This window comes from Protopterus annectens, chromosome 7.part1, assembly GCF_019279795.1.
Source record: "Protopterus annectens isolate FY-2018-M chromosome 7.part1, PAN1.0, whole genome shotgun sequence".
Lineage (NCBI taxonomy): Eukaryota > Metazoa > Chordata > Ceratodontiformes > Protopteridae > Protopterus > Protopterus annectens.
In genome coordinates this window covers 541,555,841-541,577,560 of record NC_056740.1, presented here as the reverse complement: position 1 = coordinate 541,577,560, position 21,720 = coordinate 541,555,841, and the positions used below count along the sequence as shown (strand labels likewise).

Below are 21,720 nucleotides of genomic sequence, written 5' to 3'. Positions count from 1 at the left end.
CCTTTTTCCATCTCTTTTAGTGCCCTCTAAGTGCCGCTGCTTCCTTTCTTCCCAGAAACTGGCCGGGGATTTTTTGACGAGGAGGGTGAGTATGTTGGGGGGAAAACTTAACTGATAAATGGGACTAAGCACCTCCCTGTCCTGAGTGATTGACTCTCTGGGAGTAAGTGCTTGGTAGAACGACGGCCCACTGGTCTTTATGTTGGGGAAACGGGCAATCCTCTGGAATTAATGGAGGCCCCCAAGCCAACAAAGGACTCGGCGAGTCTCCAGAATCATGGGCCCTCTGCCACAGATGGGTTTTTCCTCTCTCCCAGAAAAATTTCCCCCGCCCCTCTGCCTCTGGAAGGGAAACTTCCTGCTGTTGGGGAAAAAGGGAGAGCGAATTCCTCCGCCATAGAAATGAAGCTTTAGCCTTGGGATATACCGAAAGGAGTGGAATAACGGGCACCTACGCAGATAACACCGAGAGAATGTGACAGCTCTGAAGGGTGTCTTTCTGGGCCGGTGGTAAATTGGGAGGACCCATCAAAGAGCCCCAGCCGCGTAAGCCGCTGAGGAATCAGGGTCTTCCGGTACAGATCCCCAACTCCAGACTCAGTTCCAGAGAGCCATGCCTGAATGTAGCCGCCATCTCGCCTTCCGGGGTGCGAGCCCGAAATGAGCCATAGGAAAGCCACGCCAAATTGGAGATTACAGATAGCCAACTGAGAGCCAACTGACTGGGCTAGCTGCTCAGGGCGGAAAGCTACACGAGAAAATCTGGATAGCCCTTTGACCAGATCCCTCTGCTCGATTGCAAAATGTGCCAAATAATTCAGGAGACATTATAGTAAAGGCCACAGTTGGAGGCAAAGCTCCCTGCATCTGTCCATTTCCCTATCCTCTTATGCAGAATCCAAGATACGCTGAAGAATCTGCCACGCCCTGTTGTGTGGTACTTCTGGACCCCACCATGCCATCTATAGCCACGCTTCTAAGAGGACTGGGGGGATCACCAGGGCAGATGGGAAATTTGAGGATCTCTAAGGGACTGGTTCTGACGGTATCCGGATATCTACCACAAACTAAATCCCCTCTGTAACCTCATCAAGAGCTCCCCAGGAGGCGGGAGGGCTGACTCCCGAAGGCCTTGGAGGAGCCCTGGAAGGTGCAGCAGAGGGGGGGTTCCGGCGAAGACCCGCCCAAGGCTTTGAGGATCTCTCTACCCCAGGAAAAATGAGACTGGGGTGTGAGACGGCTCGGGACCCTCTGCATCGGAAGTCCTGCATATGTAATAGACTCGGGAGGGAGGACGGCTTCTTCCGGCACGATCTTCTTTCCCTGGGGTTCCTCCCAAGACAACTCAGAGGAGGGCAGGAGGAGGCCCGCCCCCAATGGGGTAACCTCAGGCCCAGCCGACCGCTGGCTCCGGGAGCACCTGCTCAAGACCCAGCCCGGAACGAGGGGAAAACCCCGTGGGCCGAGCCGAAGCCGGGTTCAGCCACTGCTGTGGCACTCCTCATAGTTCTGAAAGCCGGACTCTTAGAGCTGGGAGTAAACCGGGTCCCCGGAGCAACAGCACCAAATCACGGAAGTCCCGCAGCCGGCACCGTAGAGGGAGGAGTCCCTCAAGGCATAGGTCCCAAACATCACCCCCGGGCCAGCCAAGGGGTCTGTGACTTGGGACAGACCAAGGCCCGGTTATAAGGGTCGGAGGTGCGACCTGAGATCTCCACTGCCTAACATATAGCTGAGCACGGAGCCGGATAGGCCCACGGAGGAACAGCAATGGGATGGGTGATGGGATAACGGGTTCAAGCCAACTGGAGAGGAGCCCTGGTGGCAGGGTAAACCTGCCCTCGATGGAACAGTCTTGGAGCAAGATGTCTATATCCAATCCGGCATGGTCAGGACTTAGAGGATACTGAATGTCTGAGACCGCTTCAATCCGGATAGAAGTTAGGGATGTCGCCCGAGGCTCGAGGAAGGACTACTGGTGGCCGTAAGGAATACTCACACTAGATTCCTTCCGGGTGCCGCAGGTGGAAACTTCGCCCTCTAAGGAAAGTGCACCAGCTGGTATCATTGCCGGCCGGGTGACCAGTGGAGCCAGCCCTAGAAGACCTTCGGCGCCCCAGCCATCGGCCCAAACCAGGTTTTTTTGAGACATTGGCACGCAGGCAGACTGCTTTGCCCCCGGATCAAGAAAAAAAAAACGGGCTTACTGCCTGTTTACTGTGCTTAACGGCCGGATCCACGGTTATAAAGAACTGACGCCTCTTTTACAAAAGAAGGAGAAAATGCCAAGGCTTCTTCAAAGGAAGGTTTCATTAACGGGAGGGCCTTTATTATGGAAAAGGACCAAACCAGGACTCCTTGAAAAAACTTTTTTACAACTGCATGACTCCTGTAAGTGTGAATGACAGTTACTCACTTACATAAGGAGCGAAAGCATCGGCCTGTGAGAAGACATTTGAAATTGCATTTGGTATTTTTAAAGCCAGACAGAGATGAATTTTGGAGATATTATAGCAAAAAAATTCAGTGGGGTTGACAGAAAAACACTTACTTTCTGTAGTAAGACAAGACCTACTAATAAAAAGGCTCTTATGCATTTAGGTAAGAAACAGAGGCCACAAAATACTAGTGGTACTTTGATAACCCTGTAAGTGTTCACAGGACATCTGAAGTTTAAACACTGAAGAAAAATTTCCCAAAGAAATCCCAATTATCATGGGAAAACAAAGTCAAACCTTTGGTGGAAAGACATCGGTACATGGATCTCCTCTACCCCATGACCAGTGCATGCTTACTCTTACACAGACACACACAGGCAAGGACTACCCATGACCAGCATGATGACCAACCAACACCCAAAGGCCTCAAGACTCTCCTCACCATCAGGAGAGACAGAGGTCTGTCTTTCCAGATGTGCAGCCATGGCAGAATAGGGCCACTGACCCTTCCCACTCTCCCCACTGCTTTGTATAGTGCCCATTGACTGTTGCCATTCCTTCTGCTTTATATAGTTGTCCAGGCTGCTCAACAAACTCTAGTTGTTTGGGACAATCAAGGCTTTATCACTCTAAACTACCAGATGGGCTAGATGGAGGGATTATACTAGGCGAAAAGTGAACACATGAAACAACCTTCCCTGTGTTAAAGCCAGCAAAATCTACCACCTAATCCACCTTGCTTAGTCTAGTGGGAGACAAACTGGAGAGAGTCATGCTTAAGAAGGTCACCTGAATATTATCCTAAGCCACCTGGAGCCCAAACTGCAACTAATGTTATCTACCGTATATTTTGCTCTCTGAAATGTACACTACCATTAGACAAGGGAACACCGAGTTTGCTTGATCAACAACACACTGCAATCTTCAGTCTGTGTGTCCAAAGCTTACTGATTAGAGAGGTCTGACACTTGTGAGTGATCCCAGAGCCTTAAATATCATTATAAGCACCCTCAGCTCTGGGAACCAGACATACCTGCTCTGAAGGACTTCTCTGACCTTTATCCGTATGTAATAGGAGATAGTTTTCTCACCCTTTCAGCATCCCGTTTAGTTCAGTGACAAAGACAAGACAGAATGCCATCTCCAGATTGAGAACAAGCAGACTAACAAGAGCTTCCATGGAAGAATTCAACAGCTAGACTATGAAACGGGCTGAAAATCAGAAGCTACCTTGGGGAAAAACGTGTGCAAAAAGGCAGTTCTCAATTGCTGCTGGAACAATGCAAACCAGAGATTCCTCATAGGCTAAACTAACAAAAAGTGATGTACTGTAAGACAATCATAATCCCAAATGACACTATCCTGAAAATCCATCAGAGCCAAAGATATCAAGGGGTTGAGATTAGCATAATGATGAAGGTGTTTACCTCACAGACACAAGGTGCAGGATTTGATTCACACCTTTGAAAGGGAAACTGGCTAGGCTTAAAATGCCCCACAAGGACAGCTAGCCTAGTACTGGCCAATGAGCCTATGAACTGTGGCCAAATGAACTCTCACAAATCTGCTATGAAGGCTGAAGATGCAGAGTTCTAGTACTGTGTGGAACTTCACAGCTAATTCTTATGGAACCAGAGAGAGCAAACAGAATTCCATCTGATGCCCCTTCAGGGAGGGCCCTCTGTAATTCTCTACCCCAAAGGAAGTATGTTTCATCTCCAGCAAATAAAAATCTGCCAAAAGAAATATGAACTACAATGGACTGAGCAGCTTAAGGAAACCATTTTTCTATAACACAACCATAAGTTTTATCCTGAAGGATGGTTCTTTCAGGGGAGGCACATTTAGATAGCTAACCTCCCTATTTAACCAAACCTTGTTTAATAATTAGGACTGCTCCCAGTCCAGAAGACCCATTAAAGAGCTTTAGTGAAAGACTGGGAGAAGCGGTGGAAGGGATCCAGATGCTAAAAGGTTACCTCTGACGGGTGTCCATTTCCTTTATATATAAACAAACAAGACCGCTTAACAGACAGACTAAGCTGTGTACTTCCCTCATCATGCAGACCACCATCTTTAGTAGCCTCTGTACGAGTGTCTTTAGTATGACGCATGCACATTTAAACTGGAATGGGGTGCACGACTTAAGAAACAAGCTCTAGACGAACGGGTAGGTTATTGGAGGATTTTTTTTTGTTATATTGTTGAAGTATGTGTGTGTAGATAAATAGCTACACAGACATATGGGTGTGTGTGTAAGTAAAACGTCCTACTTAAGAGTGGACAGGTTAGTTAACTGGGATCAAACCTTTTATCTTAGCTACAGGAGACAAGAGCCTGAATCCTTTACACTACCAGACATCAGCTTCAGTGCATTTGCAAGAAATTGAGAGCTTCAGTGCAATCTGTACAAATTATTTTTATTAAAAGGAATAACAATGCAATAAATAGCATGACAACAATTTTCACATTAACAACCAAAGAATTAAACCCTGCACCAAAAATGTTATAAACAAAGCAGTATCAAACTTTCAGTTCAAATTGGAAAGGCAACCAAGAAAGATGCAAATCATTGTTTAATGGTAGAAAAAATTGTAATAATTTCAAGAGTCATGGTTCACACTGTGGCTCTGTCCAAATTTTTGCAGAATGTCCAAATTTCCGCCTCATATTTTTCGACGGATCCTCGTAAAACTTGCTTTTATTTTTTGGCAAATCACTGAGGACTGAAGTTGCTATACAATGATATACATTAGTGTTTCAGACTTCTCGTACTTCAAAAAAGTACGTTACCATAAACCGTGTTATTTTAGCAACTTTCTAAGTTTTTAAGAGCAATGTTTAAAATCTCTTTTTGGGACTTTGTCCCCCATTATTTTAGGCTTTGTCCAGATTTCTTGTGCTACGAGGTATGATTCATACAGTTAAATTTTGTAACTTCCAACAGAAAGCGATTGCATGGAGATACCAAAAGTACTGTCTCTTAGTATTTTCCATAATGACAGAGTCTGAGAATCTTATAATTTTTTGAAATTCTGTATCAATTCAGATATTTAAGAATATAGTCTAGAATCTTTGGGAATCAAAATTTTTTGTAATAGAGTTATTACAAAATTTTACAAGAGCTGATAAGAAAATGACTAACACCTGTTTCACATTATCAGAGTTATCACAACAGACACTTAGAACTGCTTGGTGTCAAACAGAACACTGAGCATAGGTTCACAGGTGTGTACTAGGCTAATGGCCCTGGAGCCTTTACAAGCCTAGCCCATAGATGTGGCCTGGCGTCGGGCCGCCTGACGTTAGTACCCAGTACCCCTATCAAGTAGAGCTACTGGAGTGATCCCCGGGGTGAACTTTCCATTTCCCATCCATCAAGATTTCTCTTGAAGAGTGGGGACAGCGAGGTGCTCTGCTTGACATGTATGGGAAGTCTGTTCCAGAGCATGGGCAGTGTCTGGGTGAGGAACCTGTCCCTCCAGCATGTTCTGTTGATTGTGGTAATGAGGTTGAAGTCTCTGGAGCATATGGTGCAGAGGGATTGGGATTTCTTTAGATGTAGCATTTCTAACAGAGCTGGGTCAGACATGGTTTTGTAAGTCAAGCAAAGATCGCCTCTTAGTAGATGATATGAGACAGAGAACAGCTTGAGTTTTTTTGAGTCTGTCCGTGTATGACATGTGTTTAAGGCCAAGGATCCTCTTCATGAGGTACTTTTGTGGCCTTTCCAGCTGTTGCATGTATCTAGTGAGGTACATGCCAAATGGGGAATTATACTCGATGATTGGCCTAATGAGGAAAGAGTAGAGAGAGAGAGACTATGACCTCTTTCTTCCTGAATGCAAAACCCTTAGTAATAAGATGCGTCACACAGAAGGACTTTCTGACCACAGTGGCATTGTGGTGGTCGGAGAGATTGTTGTCAACCTATGTCCCCAGATCTTTTAGAACGCCTTCAGTGTTCAGTGGGCTCCCATCAATGTGGTAATTAGTGGGAACTGAGTTTTTCCCAAGGGATGACAACACATTTTTTGGTATTAAGCTTAAGACCATGGTTTCGACACCAGTCACTGGTCTCACTGAGGCCTTTCTGTAGGATGTCTACATCACTTGGGGAATTGATAACGGCTCCCAGCTTGCAGTCGTCTGCGAAATTGGTCTGTTGGCCTGGTCTTCTGAGAAGTAGATGCCAAACAGGAGATGACCTACAACCTATCCCGATGACTCGTGACTAGTCTGCAGTCTGACTTGGAGGTCCCCTTCTTTCACACTGTGGGGTCTATCTGTGAGACAGTTTGCAACCTACCTAGTGATATAGGGACAGGTTCATAACCCAGAGACTGCCCATGCCCTGGAACAGACTTCCCATACAGGTCAAGCAGAGCACCTCACTGGCCCTCTTTAAGAGAAATCTTGATGAGTGGATGGGGAAATAGAAAATTCATCCCAGGGATCACTCCAGTGGCTCTACTCGACAGAGGCACTGGGAACTAAGGTCGGGTGGCATAATGCCAGGGTAATCCTGTAACTGGGAACCACTATGAACCCTAGGATTAGACCAGGCAGTAGACTACTTTAATTCTACGTTTATTAATGTTAACAGAGTTGCCCCCAGTAGGAAAATTAGAGTGAAAGCTAACTACACACCTTGGCTAAGTAGGGACACTAAAGCCCTACTGAAAAGCCAGAGATAAAGCCTGGAAAACCTGGAAGAGTGAAAACACCACCAGCTCTAAGCAAAACTATCAAGAGCTTAGAAATCAGGCCTGAAACCAAACAAAATAAACCTACTTCTTCAGTGCCCAAAACAAATACTCAAAAAATCCGCAAAAATTCTGGCATTCTATTAACTCCTTACTAAAACCAGCCAAAAACTACTCCAGCTCCAAACTCTACAGACAGTACTTTAGACATAGTTCATAGTTCGTTTCTTGTAGTTGTGTTATTTTTCGTGTATTAAATATTTTGTCTTTGTTGAAACAACGAGTGGTCTACACGTCTGTGGAACAACAATTTGTGCTGTTTATATTGGTACTATCGAGGTTTGGCATTGTTTCGGAGGGTAGCCCTTTATAGTAAAGCCAGCGGAGGTGTTTCTGACTTACAAGTGTATATCTGGTGGAGAAGAAGTGGTGGACTGTGAGTACTTTAGACATAGCCACTCAATTTAATCACTTCACAAAACCCATCCTAGCCCTCTCCAGTCAGTTAACCAATCATAGCCCATCCCAATCCAATCTATACGAAAGGTCTCCCCTCCTTTACTCTATCACCTGTCCCTACCTCTACAATTAAGAAACTCCTTCTAAAACTTAAACCTACCACCCTTCCAGCCGACAACATACCTGCTACCTACCTAAAAATGGCCAATGACTCTATCATACCGCATCTCCATCCTAAACAACTGCTCCATACAGGAATCCTATATTCCCAAACTTTGGAAAGTTGTTTGTCTTTCGGCTTTTTCCCGGTAAGGGGTCATCACAGCGGAACTCCGGTCCGCTAATGATTGCCAGTAGATTTTTACAAAATGCCGAGGTGCCAGCTCGATGCTCAATCTTCAACGAAGGCACGCCCATTTACGCACGCATGTCTTTCGAACGCTACCCAACCACGGGGAGGACATGCAGACTCCACACAGAAGGCACTCTCAAGCCACGCCGAGAATTGAACGGGAGAACCTCTTGCTGTGAGGTAACAACGCTACCGCCGTACCACCGCGGAAAGTATGTTATATTATTCCTCTTCATAAAGGGGGCAACACCTATGACTTCTCAAACTACTGACCTATTGCCATCCTATGCCCCCTATCTACATTTCTAGAGAAATGCATCCACTTGCAAGTCATGAAATTCCTGAACATACATCGGCTCCTCTCTACCACACAACACAGCTTCCGCCCACATCACAAGAAACCACTGCTCTTCTTTCCTTCTCTAATCTAGTTAACCTCCACAGGAACAACAACAAATATACATCTGCTATTTTTTTGATCTCTGAAAGACATTTGACATAGTCCCTCACTCCATCCTGCTAGATTCTCTAACCTCACTATCTTTCACTCCATCTACATAGCCTGGTTCAGAAGCTACCTATTTGACAGGCAACAATCTGTCCAATGGCAAGAACACTATCCCCTCAACTTCCAACTACCACAGGAGTCTCACAAGGGTCTATACTGGGCCCACTTCTCTGTTCTGTTTTCACAAACAACCTTAATAGCTCAACCTAGCATGCCACACATTCAATATGCAGATGATTCAACCCTGATCTGCACTGCCTCATCTCCCACCACTCTACAGCAACTTACTCAGGAAACCTTTAAATCTGTAGAAAAATGGATTTCAGGTTATCCAACTAATCCTAAACCCCAAGAAGACAAAACTATTTTCCCCTAATAAATCAAAAGCTCCCCTTTCTCCTTCTCCATCACATCTAAAGATGGCACTACCATCTCCTCTTCTAACCACACCAAACTTCTTGGCATTGAAATTGACAATCTTCACTTTGATATCCACATCTCCCATACCATAAAATTGGTTCACAAAAAAATGGGCACACTATATAGGCACAAAAACTCTCTCTCACATCAAGCAAGAGTCACCCTTATCCATAGTCACCTTCTGTCCACACTACTCTATGCAGCACCTGTTTTCACTCATATTAGAAAGACTGACCTAGATAAACTAGAATCATGTTACAATACGAAAGCCAGGTTTGCTACAAACTCCACTTACAGATCACTGTGCTGCACTAAAAGAACTAAAATGGCTCGAGTTACCTCAGCTACTTAACTACTACCAGCTAGTTACTGCTTATAACATCCTCAAGAACCCTGAAAAAAAACCTTCAATATCCAATATTCTTACCCACTACACTACAAATCGGCATCTCCGATCTAATGAAAAATCTGTCCTCTGCATCGCCAGGGCAAACAATAATGCAGGGAAAGCACTCTATTGCCACACTGTTGCTAAAAACTGAAACTCCCTTCCCCATTCTCTGACCACTGCCTCTACCACCCCACAATTCAAAAACTCCCTCAAATCACATCTACTTAATACCTGGTTATGGCCCTGTATCACTTAACTTACCCTCACTCTCCCATCTCCCCCTTCTCTTTCCAACTTCATAACTACTCACTTTAACCCTCTACAGTTCAAAACCCAGCCAGTTAACTCTGACTATTAGTTGCTACTACTCTTGCAGGGCTTCTGCTCCTCTCCTTTGTCACATTATACACCTGTACATTAAATGTAAATTTCTGACTGTTTTCTGCTGGAAAATGCCTAACTTCATCCAATATGGGATACATAATTTCAGTGTGTGTATGGTTAAATGTCTACTCCACATTGTATTTATTTTACAAGATCATTGCACAGCACTGTATAAATTTTTATTTTTATTATATTGTCTCTCTTTGTTGTACCAATGTTCGGAGCTTTTCTCCCCGGGCCTCGGTTGTAAATGGACCTGGTCCAGTCAGAATTTCCTGGTTAACAAATGCAAAGTAAATAAAATCCCATGGGCTAGGCTTGTAAAAGCTCCAGGGCCATTAGCCTAGTATACACCTATGAACCTAACCCCCCCACCCAAAAAAAAAAAAAACACACTCCGAAGTTTGTCAGTTGTTCAAGATGACAAACTGGCAACCATATTTGGCAATTACACCTACTGGACAGTTACTGTCTCGTAATCAAACAGAATTTTCTGTGACATAAATGTGCAGTCTGTATAGCAACATCCGAGATATGCAGCAAGTTGTCTTGTCTGCCTTCCCACAGTGAAAGAAGGGCCTGCAAAGGGTTGAATGGACTAAACAATGTAACTACTCAATAAAGAACAAAAAGACAGAAAATAAGCAAGCCCTGTTTATTGCCAGCTCCCACTTCTCCGAACACTGCAGCTCCCCTTTTCTACTGCCTGTTACCTTTCACTGCAGCACACCCAATACTTGCTTACAGTATTTTTGTATTCATGCACTGTACTTTTATATTTTCCCATTCTTGTACGCCATTTATTTATGCACAATGTCATGTTTCCTTTTAACAACTTCTTTATCGACTGCCACATTCCCAACCTTCACTTATTCAGTACGTGCACTGTTTTTATAAACACACAGATTTGTTACTACCAGACAAGTTGCACCACACTGGAAATATTTCACTTCCAGTAGACATTTCATGTTATGCAAATAATAACACAAGAGACCATTAACAATGGACATATATGTTTGATGTCATTGGTCAAAGTACTCACTGATGCCAGTGCCTTTCCTAATGCATCGCCCGTCTGCGAACTCCCAGCTGTGTTTGTTCGATTTCCTAAAGAGTGAGAAAGGTAAAAAGGTTACTTTCTACTACACTGCACTTGATTCTACATAAAATACGTAGCAAGTAAACTGTGAACTATTTCCTCTGTCAGTGTTATTCACATTCTCTTTTATTTTTACCTCTCTTCACCCTGATCATTCAATGCCTCAAGTGAGTTCATTCGAGCCCCCTTTCAAAATAAGCCACACTGTTCTCCTACTGCCAGCAGTTAATTTCTTGTTGCTATGGTTGCATCCAACAACTGGTGAATTAACCGAAAGGAGTAGACTTCATCGTCTGAGTAATGATCCATTCTTGGCACTCGCATATGGCATTGCGACAAAACAAAGGACAAATGAGACCTTGTCTAGAAAAGTGGAGCTTAAAGCTGGCAGGAAGCCATTTTGGTTAAACAGAGAAGCCCAAATTCTCTTCTTCCTGGGAGTGTGCCATGCAGTGACCTCATTGTGCAATTATGAGGTCTGCCTCTGCTCTCAGGCACCTCAAGGGTTTTTAAGTGCTTTTAGGGCCTAATTTCTTACAAGCATATAAGTGTTGAACATATGCCTACCCCAACACGACAACCATCAGTTCAACCCTTTACCTACGCTTTCCAGCTTACATTTACTACCACCACACTCTTTCGCCTCTCATGATTTACTAATAAAGCCAATATGCACAAAAAAGGGGACTCCCAGACATGAGATGAGCTTCATCTGTGTTTCTTTTGCCTACAAATTAGGAGTGCTCCATGTGATTTGAACTTTGCTCTGATGGCTTCACATAGCTCTGCAAGACACCACAGACAGCAGGCTGCAAAGAAATGAACCTGGAGACTATCATGGTGGGTAATCATGAAATCATGTGCCTTTGCACCAACAAATACAAAACAAAAACATTTCATATCCAATTTGTGCAGCTCAATCAACCTTTCGTTGCTCACAACCAAACTGCAACATCTGGGAAAAACTGAAGTGCAAAACATAGATATGGCAAAGTTTAACCTGAATCAATAAAACAGTTAAAACTGTTCCATAGGTGCTCTTAAACTCACTCCTCCAATGTCCCTGATTTTAACATAGTTGAGAATGTTTCTGATGTAAAGGCATTTTAACCATGACACTAAGACTCCAACATGCTGGGGTAACTGGAGGATTGTCTCCGATGGCTGGGATAAAAAGAGGTCTACGGAGTAGAATGTCAACTTCACTTCTAAGCATCAGTCAGGAAGTAATCCATGTAAATTACTGGCTAAGGGTGGGGATATCCAGTGTTACGTAACTTAAATGTCTGTCTGACTTAAAGCAGCAGAAGATTTGGCCAAATGCACATCTAGGAAAGATTTGCAAACAAGGAAACAAACACCTTTGCAATGACCCCTAAGCTCTTGTTAACTTTTGACTCTGCATGCTTACAGTGTCACTTTCCGATTCTGATGAATTAGTACCGGGTGTGTCTGTCTTACTCTTCCCCCACCCCTGATTATGACTGCTAATCATTACAAATACTTCTTGGAAGCATATGATTTGAAGTCTATGACTGACCGCTTTTAATCTGCTCTAAAACACATTTTGGGTGAAGTACGGCAAAACTATTAGAAGTGTTAATCAGTATATCAGAAACGTCTAACAATTTTATAAATAGAAAATGAATGGTAATTTTTAAACTTTGTTTATGTGGAGGTCCAGTATTCAAGGCTAGTTCAGTGCCTAATGCTACAGCTTTCTCCAAGTAAAAAAATAAGACAAGAAAGGAGAATAAAGCTCATATTACTGGAAGCAAAAAAAAAATAAAATAAAATGGGAATTCCACTATGAATAAAGTGCAGCTGTAAAAAAATCTCTCTCTATAAAACACCAAATACTAAACAGCAAGACAAACTAATGACTGCCTCAATAGCAAATGCTTTGAGGTAAAACCTATGAACCATAAATGCAAACATCAAACAAACTAGGGAGTTTGAAAATACCTAAAATGACAATGAAGAGAAGAGCCTCTCACAAAGTAGTAAGTTTTTCCACATACCTGACAATAAGGATATGACTGGATCATGTACAAGACCTCATTATCCGAGGAAACGGCAAAAAAACAGTCATCAAAAGATGGCCAGCACTTGTCACACCAGAAATCTTAGTACATTTTGATGGACTACAGTAGTGAAGGAAGCAGTCAGGTTGAAGAAACAGGCCTCCAACACAATGCTAGACAGAGACGAGACTCTAGATTTGACCAAAAGGTACAGACAAGTCAGGAACAGACACTTGCTGAAGTGAAGGCCAGTGTTTATGTATGTATGAAGGATTTGGTAGGTCATGAAGAATGACTTCCAGACTAAACTACCCAGTAATAAGGAAAGGGAGGTGGGACACTGCCAAGGTTATTCTCAAACAGGGCTATAGAAACAGTGACCTCAAAACAGGACATTATCAAAAAAGAAAGAACACACTAATGAACTCTTGAAATCAGTGGACATGCCTGACAGTGGAAATGGATCAATTTTAGTTGACCAGGTCACTATAACAATAAAACATTTTTGCTGTGACAAGGCTGAATGAGCGGATGGTATCTGGCCAGAAATGTTGAAGGCACTGCACACAGTGCCATGGTTAAAATGCCTTTACATCATTACGTGGAAGCACGTCTGAACTGTCAAAATGGTCCCCATTTTCAAAAAAGGAGGGCAAGACAGTATGTTCCAATTACAGAAGGATTACACTGCTGAGCCTCCCAGAGAAAGCACATACCAGAGTGCTAGAAAGGATACATCATAAAATAGTTGAGCCACAGGTTCAGAAATAGCATAGTAGTGTTGACTTGATACTGCCTAAAAACAGTGAATCAACCCCTGTGCAAATATTAGGTTTACCAGTTCTACTTATATGTATTTTGGGACTTGGAGAAAGCATACGATAGTGTACCCTGAATTCTCTCCAGGGCCACTGCTGCATGCCAGTTGACTCCCACATTGGAGCAGTGATAGTTTAGTCTGTTTCCTATATGTTAAACCAACTACTCTGAAGGTGGGCACAGAACACCACCAAGAATATGTCATCTCCCATACTTGTCAATCATGGGGCAGAACATCATGGGGCAGCCATGGTCTAGAAAGTATACAGTTTATATCCTATTAGACTAAAGAAACCAGTCTCCTTGTCCACAATGGAGTGATTTACGGATGTGTGAAGCAGCTCAAATGAAACATCAGTACTTCCAAATCAAATGGGGCTCTTTTTTCCTCCAGAAAAGAGCTGCCTGCCATTAGTAGGTGGGGCAACAGCAGCTACCTCAGGGGGAGGAGTTTAAGTATGTTGAACTCTCTTTCACTAGTGAGGACAGTATAACCATGGACACTTCCAAAATGGACTACTATAATGGTTTATAACAACTGTAAGTGTCATACCTCTGGTAATGAGTAACCTATTCTCATTACAATGTAGAGAGAAACAGGTGCAATTTCATTGGTCACCATATCAATTGTTTATTAAAGCCTCAACAAACATTTTTTAGAAGTGCTACCTTTCTTCACCAAGTAGATCTTTTCTGCAAGAATAAACTGCAGGACATGAATTACAGGATTCAAACCTGCATTAGATAAAATATTAATCAACTGGCCTTATTGCCTTCCGTACTTTTGGAGAATATGTTCCCTATCACAAACCAATTAGGCACATCTTGAAGGAAGTGAGTGACACCATGAAATTCAACAGCTTACCTTGGCATCTAAATTAAAAGGCTGAGACTAAAAGGTAAAACTCACTCTTCGTGCGAAGTCCATTTGTTTTACTCGTATGGTTTACGGCTGTAAACACCATGCTACTTTAATCACTGCGCTCGCTGCTTAACAAGTACAATTTAAATTTCCAAGTTGTTGTGAAGCAAATTCTTAGCACTGTACATTGCACAGAAATGCATTGTCTATCGTAGTTGCAATTCTGTGTTTCTGTATTCGAGCATCGCACTTCTCAACTTGGCGGAGGCCATGGCTGAAAATGAGAAGTTATGTACCTACCATAACGTTCCATGTTAGTTGTCTTCTCTCGCCTTCTTTCTTGCTTGATGGGTTCGGAGCCGATCCTCGGCTCTGACTCGGCACTTGCTAAGCTCGAGAGTCACTTTTACCAGCTCGAGGCAGCCCCATATCCCATGATGCAAGGCGGTAAGTACCCAGATCTCGTTTGTTGTCTATAGGCAATAACACCTAGCATAAAAAACTTCCCAAAGGAAGAAAGAAGGAGAGAAAAGCCTGAAGGATGGTTTGGAGGACCAGTGCTGTATGGTCTTAAAAAAGCATTCTTCCACATAGAGAGAAAAGGTCTGTCCAGGCCAGGGGGAAGGAGGGAGGGTCGCAAGAAAGAAGGCGAGAGAAGACAACTAACATGGAACGTTATGGTAGGTACATAACTTCTCAATGTTAAGTTGTCAATCTCGCCTTCATTCTTGCTTGATGGGACCGTGTCCCTAGCACCTCTATCCTGGGTGGCTCAATGGAACAGACTCTTGAGAACTGTAGAGCCAAAACTGGCTCTGTCCCTGGAGGCCAAATCCAATTTGTAATGAGAAACAAAGGTATGAGGAGTGGCCCAAGTGGCTGCTGCACAAATAGTGTCTAATGGAAGTCTAGCTTGAAAAGCTGTGGAAGTGGCTAAGCTTCTGGTTGAATGCGCTTTAGGTTTCGAGCACAGCTGTTTTCCCCTGAGCTGATAAATTTCAGAGATGACAGAAGAAAGCCATCTAGATAAGGTCACTTTTGAGACAGGAAGGCCTTTTTTGTTATCAGCATAAGAAACAAAGAGTTGATCGGATTTCCTGAATTGTTTTGTTCTGTCCAAATAATATCTGAGTTGGCAGTGAACATCAAGATAATGTAACTTTTGTTCTGATCTGTTTGAGTAGTTTGGGAAAAATACAGGAAGATCAATAGCCTGATTCAAATTACTCTGAGGCGACCTTAGGCAAAAAGGTCGGATTAGTTCTCAATGATACTCTGTCTTTGTGGAAGACTAAATAGGGGGGACGAACAGGGAGAGCATGAAGTTCAGATACCCTCCTAGCCGAAGTAATAGCAACCAGGAATAAGGTTTTCCATGAAAGAAATTTCAGGGAACATGAAGCAGCTGGCTCGAAGGGAGGAAGAATCAAGGATGTCAGCACTAAATTTAGGTCCCATTGAGGAGGAGGACTCCTGATTTGAGGTTTCAGGAGAAAAATTCCTTTTAAGAAGGCTCTACAAAGCTTGTGGGACATAATGTTGTGATCTGCGAACCCGACATGAAAGTTCGAGATAGCAGCTAACTGAACTTTGACCGTGGAGGAAAAGGAGCCCGCGTGAAAAATTTCCGCTAAGAAATCCAAGACTGCTTGTACTGGAGCAGTAAAGGGATCAATATTCTTGGCTTTTGCCCAATAAGAAAAACGTTTCCATTTGCTAGTATAAATCCTCCTGGTGGAGGATTTTAAGGAAGCTACTATGATGTCTCTAACAGGATTAGAGATCATAGGAAGCCTGGCTAAGGAAGGAAGTGGAGCAACCATGCTGTGAGGTTGAGAGAAGGGATAGACCGGTGCAGCTGACCCGATTGGTGAATCAGAAGGTCTGGCACTGGGTCCAGATGCCAAGGCTGCACCAAAAGGAAACGATGGAGGAACGGAAACCAAATTTGTCGAGGCCAATAAGGAGCAATGAGAATCATTTTGGCTCTCAAAACGGTGGCTTTCTGGAGTACTTGTGGAATCAGAGGAAAAGGAGGAAAGGCATAAAGAAGTCCCTGGGGCCAATCCTGGGTTAGAGCGTCTCTGGGGGGATGGCCTGGCAGTGGGAAGAGAGAGAAGTCTGGGCATTTGCTGTTTTGGGGAGTAGCAAAAAGATCGCAACATGGCGGCCCCATTCTAGAAAAATCTCCTCCACTATAGATTGTTTGAGAGACCACTCGTGAGGCATGAGAATAGCTCTGCTCAATCTGTCCGCTAAAATGTTGGGTTTCCCAGGGATATGCGTTGCTACCAGAAACCGATGAGAGGAGATCGCCCATTGCCAAAGTCTGAGAGCTTCTCGACACAAGGGGTAGGACTTGGTTCCGCCCTGTTTGTTGATATACCATACTACAGACATGTTGTCTGTGTGGACTGCAATTGTCCCCAAGGGAAGAAAGTCGTTGAGGGCTTGCAACGTTAAAAGCACTGCTCTCATCTCTAGGACATTTATGTGCAGGTGGTATTCGAACGGTTGCCACGTCCCATGAACCATCCTGCCCTGATAATGACCCCCCCCACCCGATCAGGGAGGCGTCCGTAGTGACAGTGGCTACCGGGCTCGGGGTACAAAGGGTCTGCCTTGGTGAATCTGGGGAGAAGTAATCCACCATGACAGATGATTCCTGCAAATCTGTCTCACCAGTATTTGGTGACGCATAGGAAGTTGTTGGTAAGACCACTGAGTGAACAACATCCACTGAAGCAGGCGCATATAGAAGCGGGCCAGGGGAAGAAGGGTAATGGCCGCAGCCATGAGGCCCAACACCTTTAGAACCATTCTGGCTTGTACTTTCTTGCTGGCTAGGATGATCCTCACGTGACTTTGTATATCTAAGATTCTTTGATCTGTGAGGGTAGCTGACATCCGAACAGTGTTTAAGTTTGCGCCTATGAAAGTAATAGACTGGCAGGGCAATAAGGAGGATTTTTCGTAGTTGATCGAAATTCCCAATTGAGTGCAAAGATTTATTGTGTAATCCCTGGCTTGAAGAAGTTGATGCCTGGTGGTGGCTGAAAGGAGCCAGTCGTCGAGATACGGAAACACCTGGAATCCTTGACGTCTCAGGTGAGCCGTGACCACTGCCATACATTTGGTGAACACTCTGGGGGCTGTAGTGAGACCAAAGGGCAGGGCTCTGAATTGGAAATGACTGGACCCCAGCCGAAAGCGGAGAAACCTTCTGGAGCGTCTGTGAATTTTTATGTGATAGTACGCATCCTGAAGATCTATTGAGCACATCCAGTTGTCCTTCTCTAGGAAGGGCAGAATTGATTGAAGAGTGACCATTCGGAATCTTGTCTTTCTGACAAACTTGTTGAGTCTGCTGAGATCCAATATTGGTCTCCAGTCTCCCATCTTTTTGGGGACCAAAAAGAACCTTGAGTAGATTCCGGGCTCTGAATGGTCTGTTGTAACTGGCTGAATGGCTCTTTTTTGTAGAAGTTTTAACACTTCTAACTCTGCAATTTCCCTTAGACCGGGTGGTACATCTGGAAGGGAATTTGAGTGAGAGAAGGGACTTTCCTCGAAAGGAATTTTGTAACCCTCGGATATGATCGACTGTACCCATCTGTCTTGAGTGAGGGAACGCCAGGCTTCCGGGTACAGCGATAATCTTCCCCCGACTGCCTCCAAGGATGGACAGTCGGGCAACATCTCAGGGATGCTGAAAGGGTTTGTCAGAGAGAGGCTCTCTGCTTCCCTGGTTTTGTGGACCCCCTCTGCCTCTAGAGCGGCGTCTGTTATTGTTACCCCCTCTGCCTCTAGGGGTAAACTGATCACGTGTATCCGGTGTGACTCCTTCGGATTTGCGGAACCACATTTTGCCACCCTTCTGTCCTTTAGGGTAAGGTCTAGAAGGGGTGGAAAAACGGACCCCTACGGCAGAAAGAGTCTTGCCGTCCTGCTCACACCTGGTCAATGTTTCCTTCACTTGAGGGCCAAACAAAGCTGACCCATCAAAGGGAGAGTTTGTGAAGGATGCCTTAAAGGGATCTGCAAAATTACAGAGCCGCATCCAGGCTTGGCGTCTAAGAGCCACACCTGTACCTGCGGCCCTACTCGCTCCATCTGCTGCATATGATATGAGTCGCATGGAGGAGTTAGCAATAGAATTAAGGGTTCCTAGCTGCGAAGCAATTTTTTCTTGAGCCCCTGCAGCTGTGGGATCCTGTACTACTTCACCTAGTTCCTTAAGGATGTCCCTTTGGAGTCTGGTGAAGTGACATAAGTAATTCAGCGAGCGCATAGCAAAGGTCGCTGAAGAAAACATCCACTTACCATACCTATCCAAGGTCCTAGAGTCCTTATTAGGAGGATGGACAGGTACGGAAGGATCTGCAAGTTCCTACTTAGTGGCAGCAGCCAACACCATGGCATCAGCAGGGACACCTTTCGTAAGGAATTGCTTGTCCGAAGGGGCAGTAATAAATTTAGACGGCCTCCTAGGAACTGGCTCTACAGAGTCAGGAGCAGCCCAAGCCTTTCGAGCAATAACCTGCATAAGGGGGTCGAAAGGTGGAGACACCCAGGAGGTGGAGGGCCGAGATCCAAACGCCTCCAGGTATACAGACTCATCCTCAGAGGGCTTATTGGAGGGCCAGTTTCCCCTCTGTTTAAGGAGTTCTAGGATGTCTGAAAAGGAGACATCCTCAGAGGGGGATCTTGGGGATCCCTCCAACTCATCTAAGTCGGTATCTGAAGTGATAGACTCGGGGGAGTCTACGTGTTTCCTCTTACAAGTCCTCTTTCGCGGAGGATCCCCTGACTGATCAGGAGAATCCTCGGAAGAGGGGGTTCTTCCCAGTGGGGAAACCTGAGGCGGAGGATCTCTGGGTCCGGGAGCAAGAGAGATGGCAGAGATATCGACAGGCACCGTAGAGGGAGGAGCTAAGGGAACAGACTGCTGGCTGAGTCCAGTGGCTAGCACACTCTTCATCACCTTGAAGGCTCCCCTCCCAGGGAGGTCCGAGAGAACCCGTTCCGAAGAAAACGGAACTCCAGGGCCCACCGAAAGGGAAGGCTCCAAGGCAGATGTCGGAGCCGAGCTCACCAAGGCCGAGGCTCCAAGGGGAAGAGTGGGGTCGGACAAGGGTCCGATGCCACTCACCCCCTCGGAGGAGACCAGGGAAGCCCGACCACCGAATCCCTCTAAGGAAGGTCTCGAAGAGGAGATAAGAGTGGATGCTGAGTGAGCAGAAGGGGGGGGGGTATCTGCCCCTCAGCCATAGCAGAAACTATTCCCGAAGACTCCAGCTCCAAACTCTGAGGTAGAGTCGAAGGAGGAACTGCAAGGGGGTGTGGACTAACAGTAGTCTGTTGAGACAGACTATGCAGCATCTGGGCCAGTGCCTGTGATTTCAATAATCTACTGACCACCCTCTCTAAATCATGGTCAGAAAGCCTGGATGACCTAGATGATCGGCTCCGATAGCTCCGTTCCGAGAGGAGAGGTGAGGCCAGAGCCGAGAGTATCGGTTCCAAGGAAGGGGACCTGGACCTCTTCCTTGAAGGAACCATCGGAGCCGACGAAACCATGGATGCAGTCGGAGCCGAAGACTTTTCGGCACCGACAGAAGGTCTCGATGCATCGGCTCCGGCCGGAGCCGATACAGACATAAAGGTAAGGGTGTCGGAGCCGGTCGGTGCCGACACCGAAGCCTGAGCCACATGGTGATCGGAACCAGTCGGAGCCGACACCGATGTGACTGAACCAGTATCGGCACCGATAGCCATCGGTGCCGAAGGTTTGTGCAAACCAGGATCGGCTCCAGCCGGAGCCGATCTAGACTCTGAAAGAGTCGGAACCGAGGCCGCAGGCTTAGACACAGAAGCCTGGGCCTTGGAAGTCTTACTCTGAGCCGACTTAGCCGGGGAGCCCTCCGGTTTAAGTAGGCCCCTTAAAATCAATTTGTTTCTCCTCTCCTGCAGGACTCTCTGGCTAAAGGAATGACAAATCGCACAGGAGTCCTGCAGGTGGAGAGGTCCCAGGCAGTATAAGCAAGAAGTGTGACCATCTGTCAGAGACATCTTCTGACAGCACGAGTCACACTTCTTGAAGCCTGAGACCCTTTCTTTGGACATGGTTGCAGAAAAACAGACACAACACAGTCCCAACAACCAGTTATCCCAACAATAATCTAGATAACTAACTTCTCAAACACATACACACACCCTAACAAGGGGGGGATGGGAGGGGAGAAGGCCTGACTAAAAAAAAATTAAGGAGTGAGGGAACTTCTTGTCAGAAAGGGACTTAATCTAAACTAAAAACGTTAAAGTTCAAGTTTTAAAGTGAAAAAGGGGCAAAAATAGTATTATCTAAAACACTTACCAGGAGCTGGCAAAAGGAGGACCTCATCAGCGAAGCGGCAAACGAGATCTGGGTACTTACCGCCTTGCATCATGGGATATGGGGCTGCCTCGAGCTGGTAAAAGTGACTCTCGAGCTTAGCAAGTGCCGAGTCGGAGCCGAGGATCGGCTCCGAACCCATCAAGCAAGAATGAAGGCGAGATTGACAACTTAACATGTGAACAGCTCATCTATGATTAACAGAAGTTAAACAAAAAATACAGTCTTTTTACACATACCACCCACCTTCTTCTCTATTTTACATTAACTGTACCCAGCATTTTTCTGCCACAAAGTGTCTGCAGACTGAAGTAAAGACATAGCTCAGTTTGTTTTCAGGTGTCTACTCTTTTTAATGAAAAGGTTTTCTTACATCTTGTAATAATAATAATAATACTGCTGACTCCCCAAAAAAAAAACACAATGAAAACTGCTTTACAGCCCACCAGACACAATAGTACACTGCCTGTCCACTGATACAGCAAAAGCAATACAGATTATTCCTTTGCAATGCAGGACTACACCATGTGATTTTTAGACTGGATACATTTAATCAATCAGCAGGGACGCATCCGCATGCAACTGCCAGCACACCATGGGTTTCACCTGTCAGACAAAAAAACTAAACTCACCTCAAGGAGTTCAAACTCGCATTCACAATGTTACTGCCACATGCTGTTAACATGGGTGCCGTTTGGCCCAAACAGCTATGCAATTTTACTAGCTATTCCACTCTTTGCATTTTTCTCTTAAAAGTTGGAGATGCGGCCTACACATTATCTGGACTGTAAAACAAAGTAACATTTAAACTCTGACATACATGTGATGCATTCTCTCCCCCAAGTTTCCCCAATCACACAAACA

The 21,720-nt window shown here is 45.0% G+C and overlaps 1 protein-coding gene across 4 annotated transcripts in view; it reads right to left on the bottom strand.

Annotated features, from left to right (window-relative positions):
• The window catches only part of TCF12 (transcription factor 12), a 1,980,472-nt gene that overhangs the window by 261,111 nt on the left and 1,697,641 nt on the right, over window positions 1–21,720 (bottom strand). For all 4 annotated transcript variants that reach the window (XM_044078972.1, XM_044078971.1, XM_044078973.1 and 1 more), the window contains one exon: window positions 10,701–10,765. In XM_044078972.1, coding sequence (XP_043934907.1) covers window positions 10,701–10,765 — 65 coding nt within the window. The remainder of the gene's footprint in view (window positions 1–10,700; window positions 10,766–21,720) is intronic.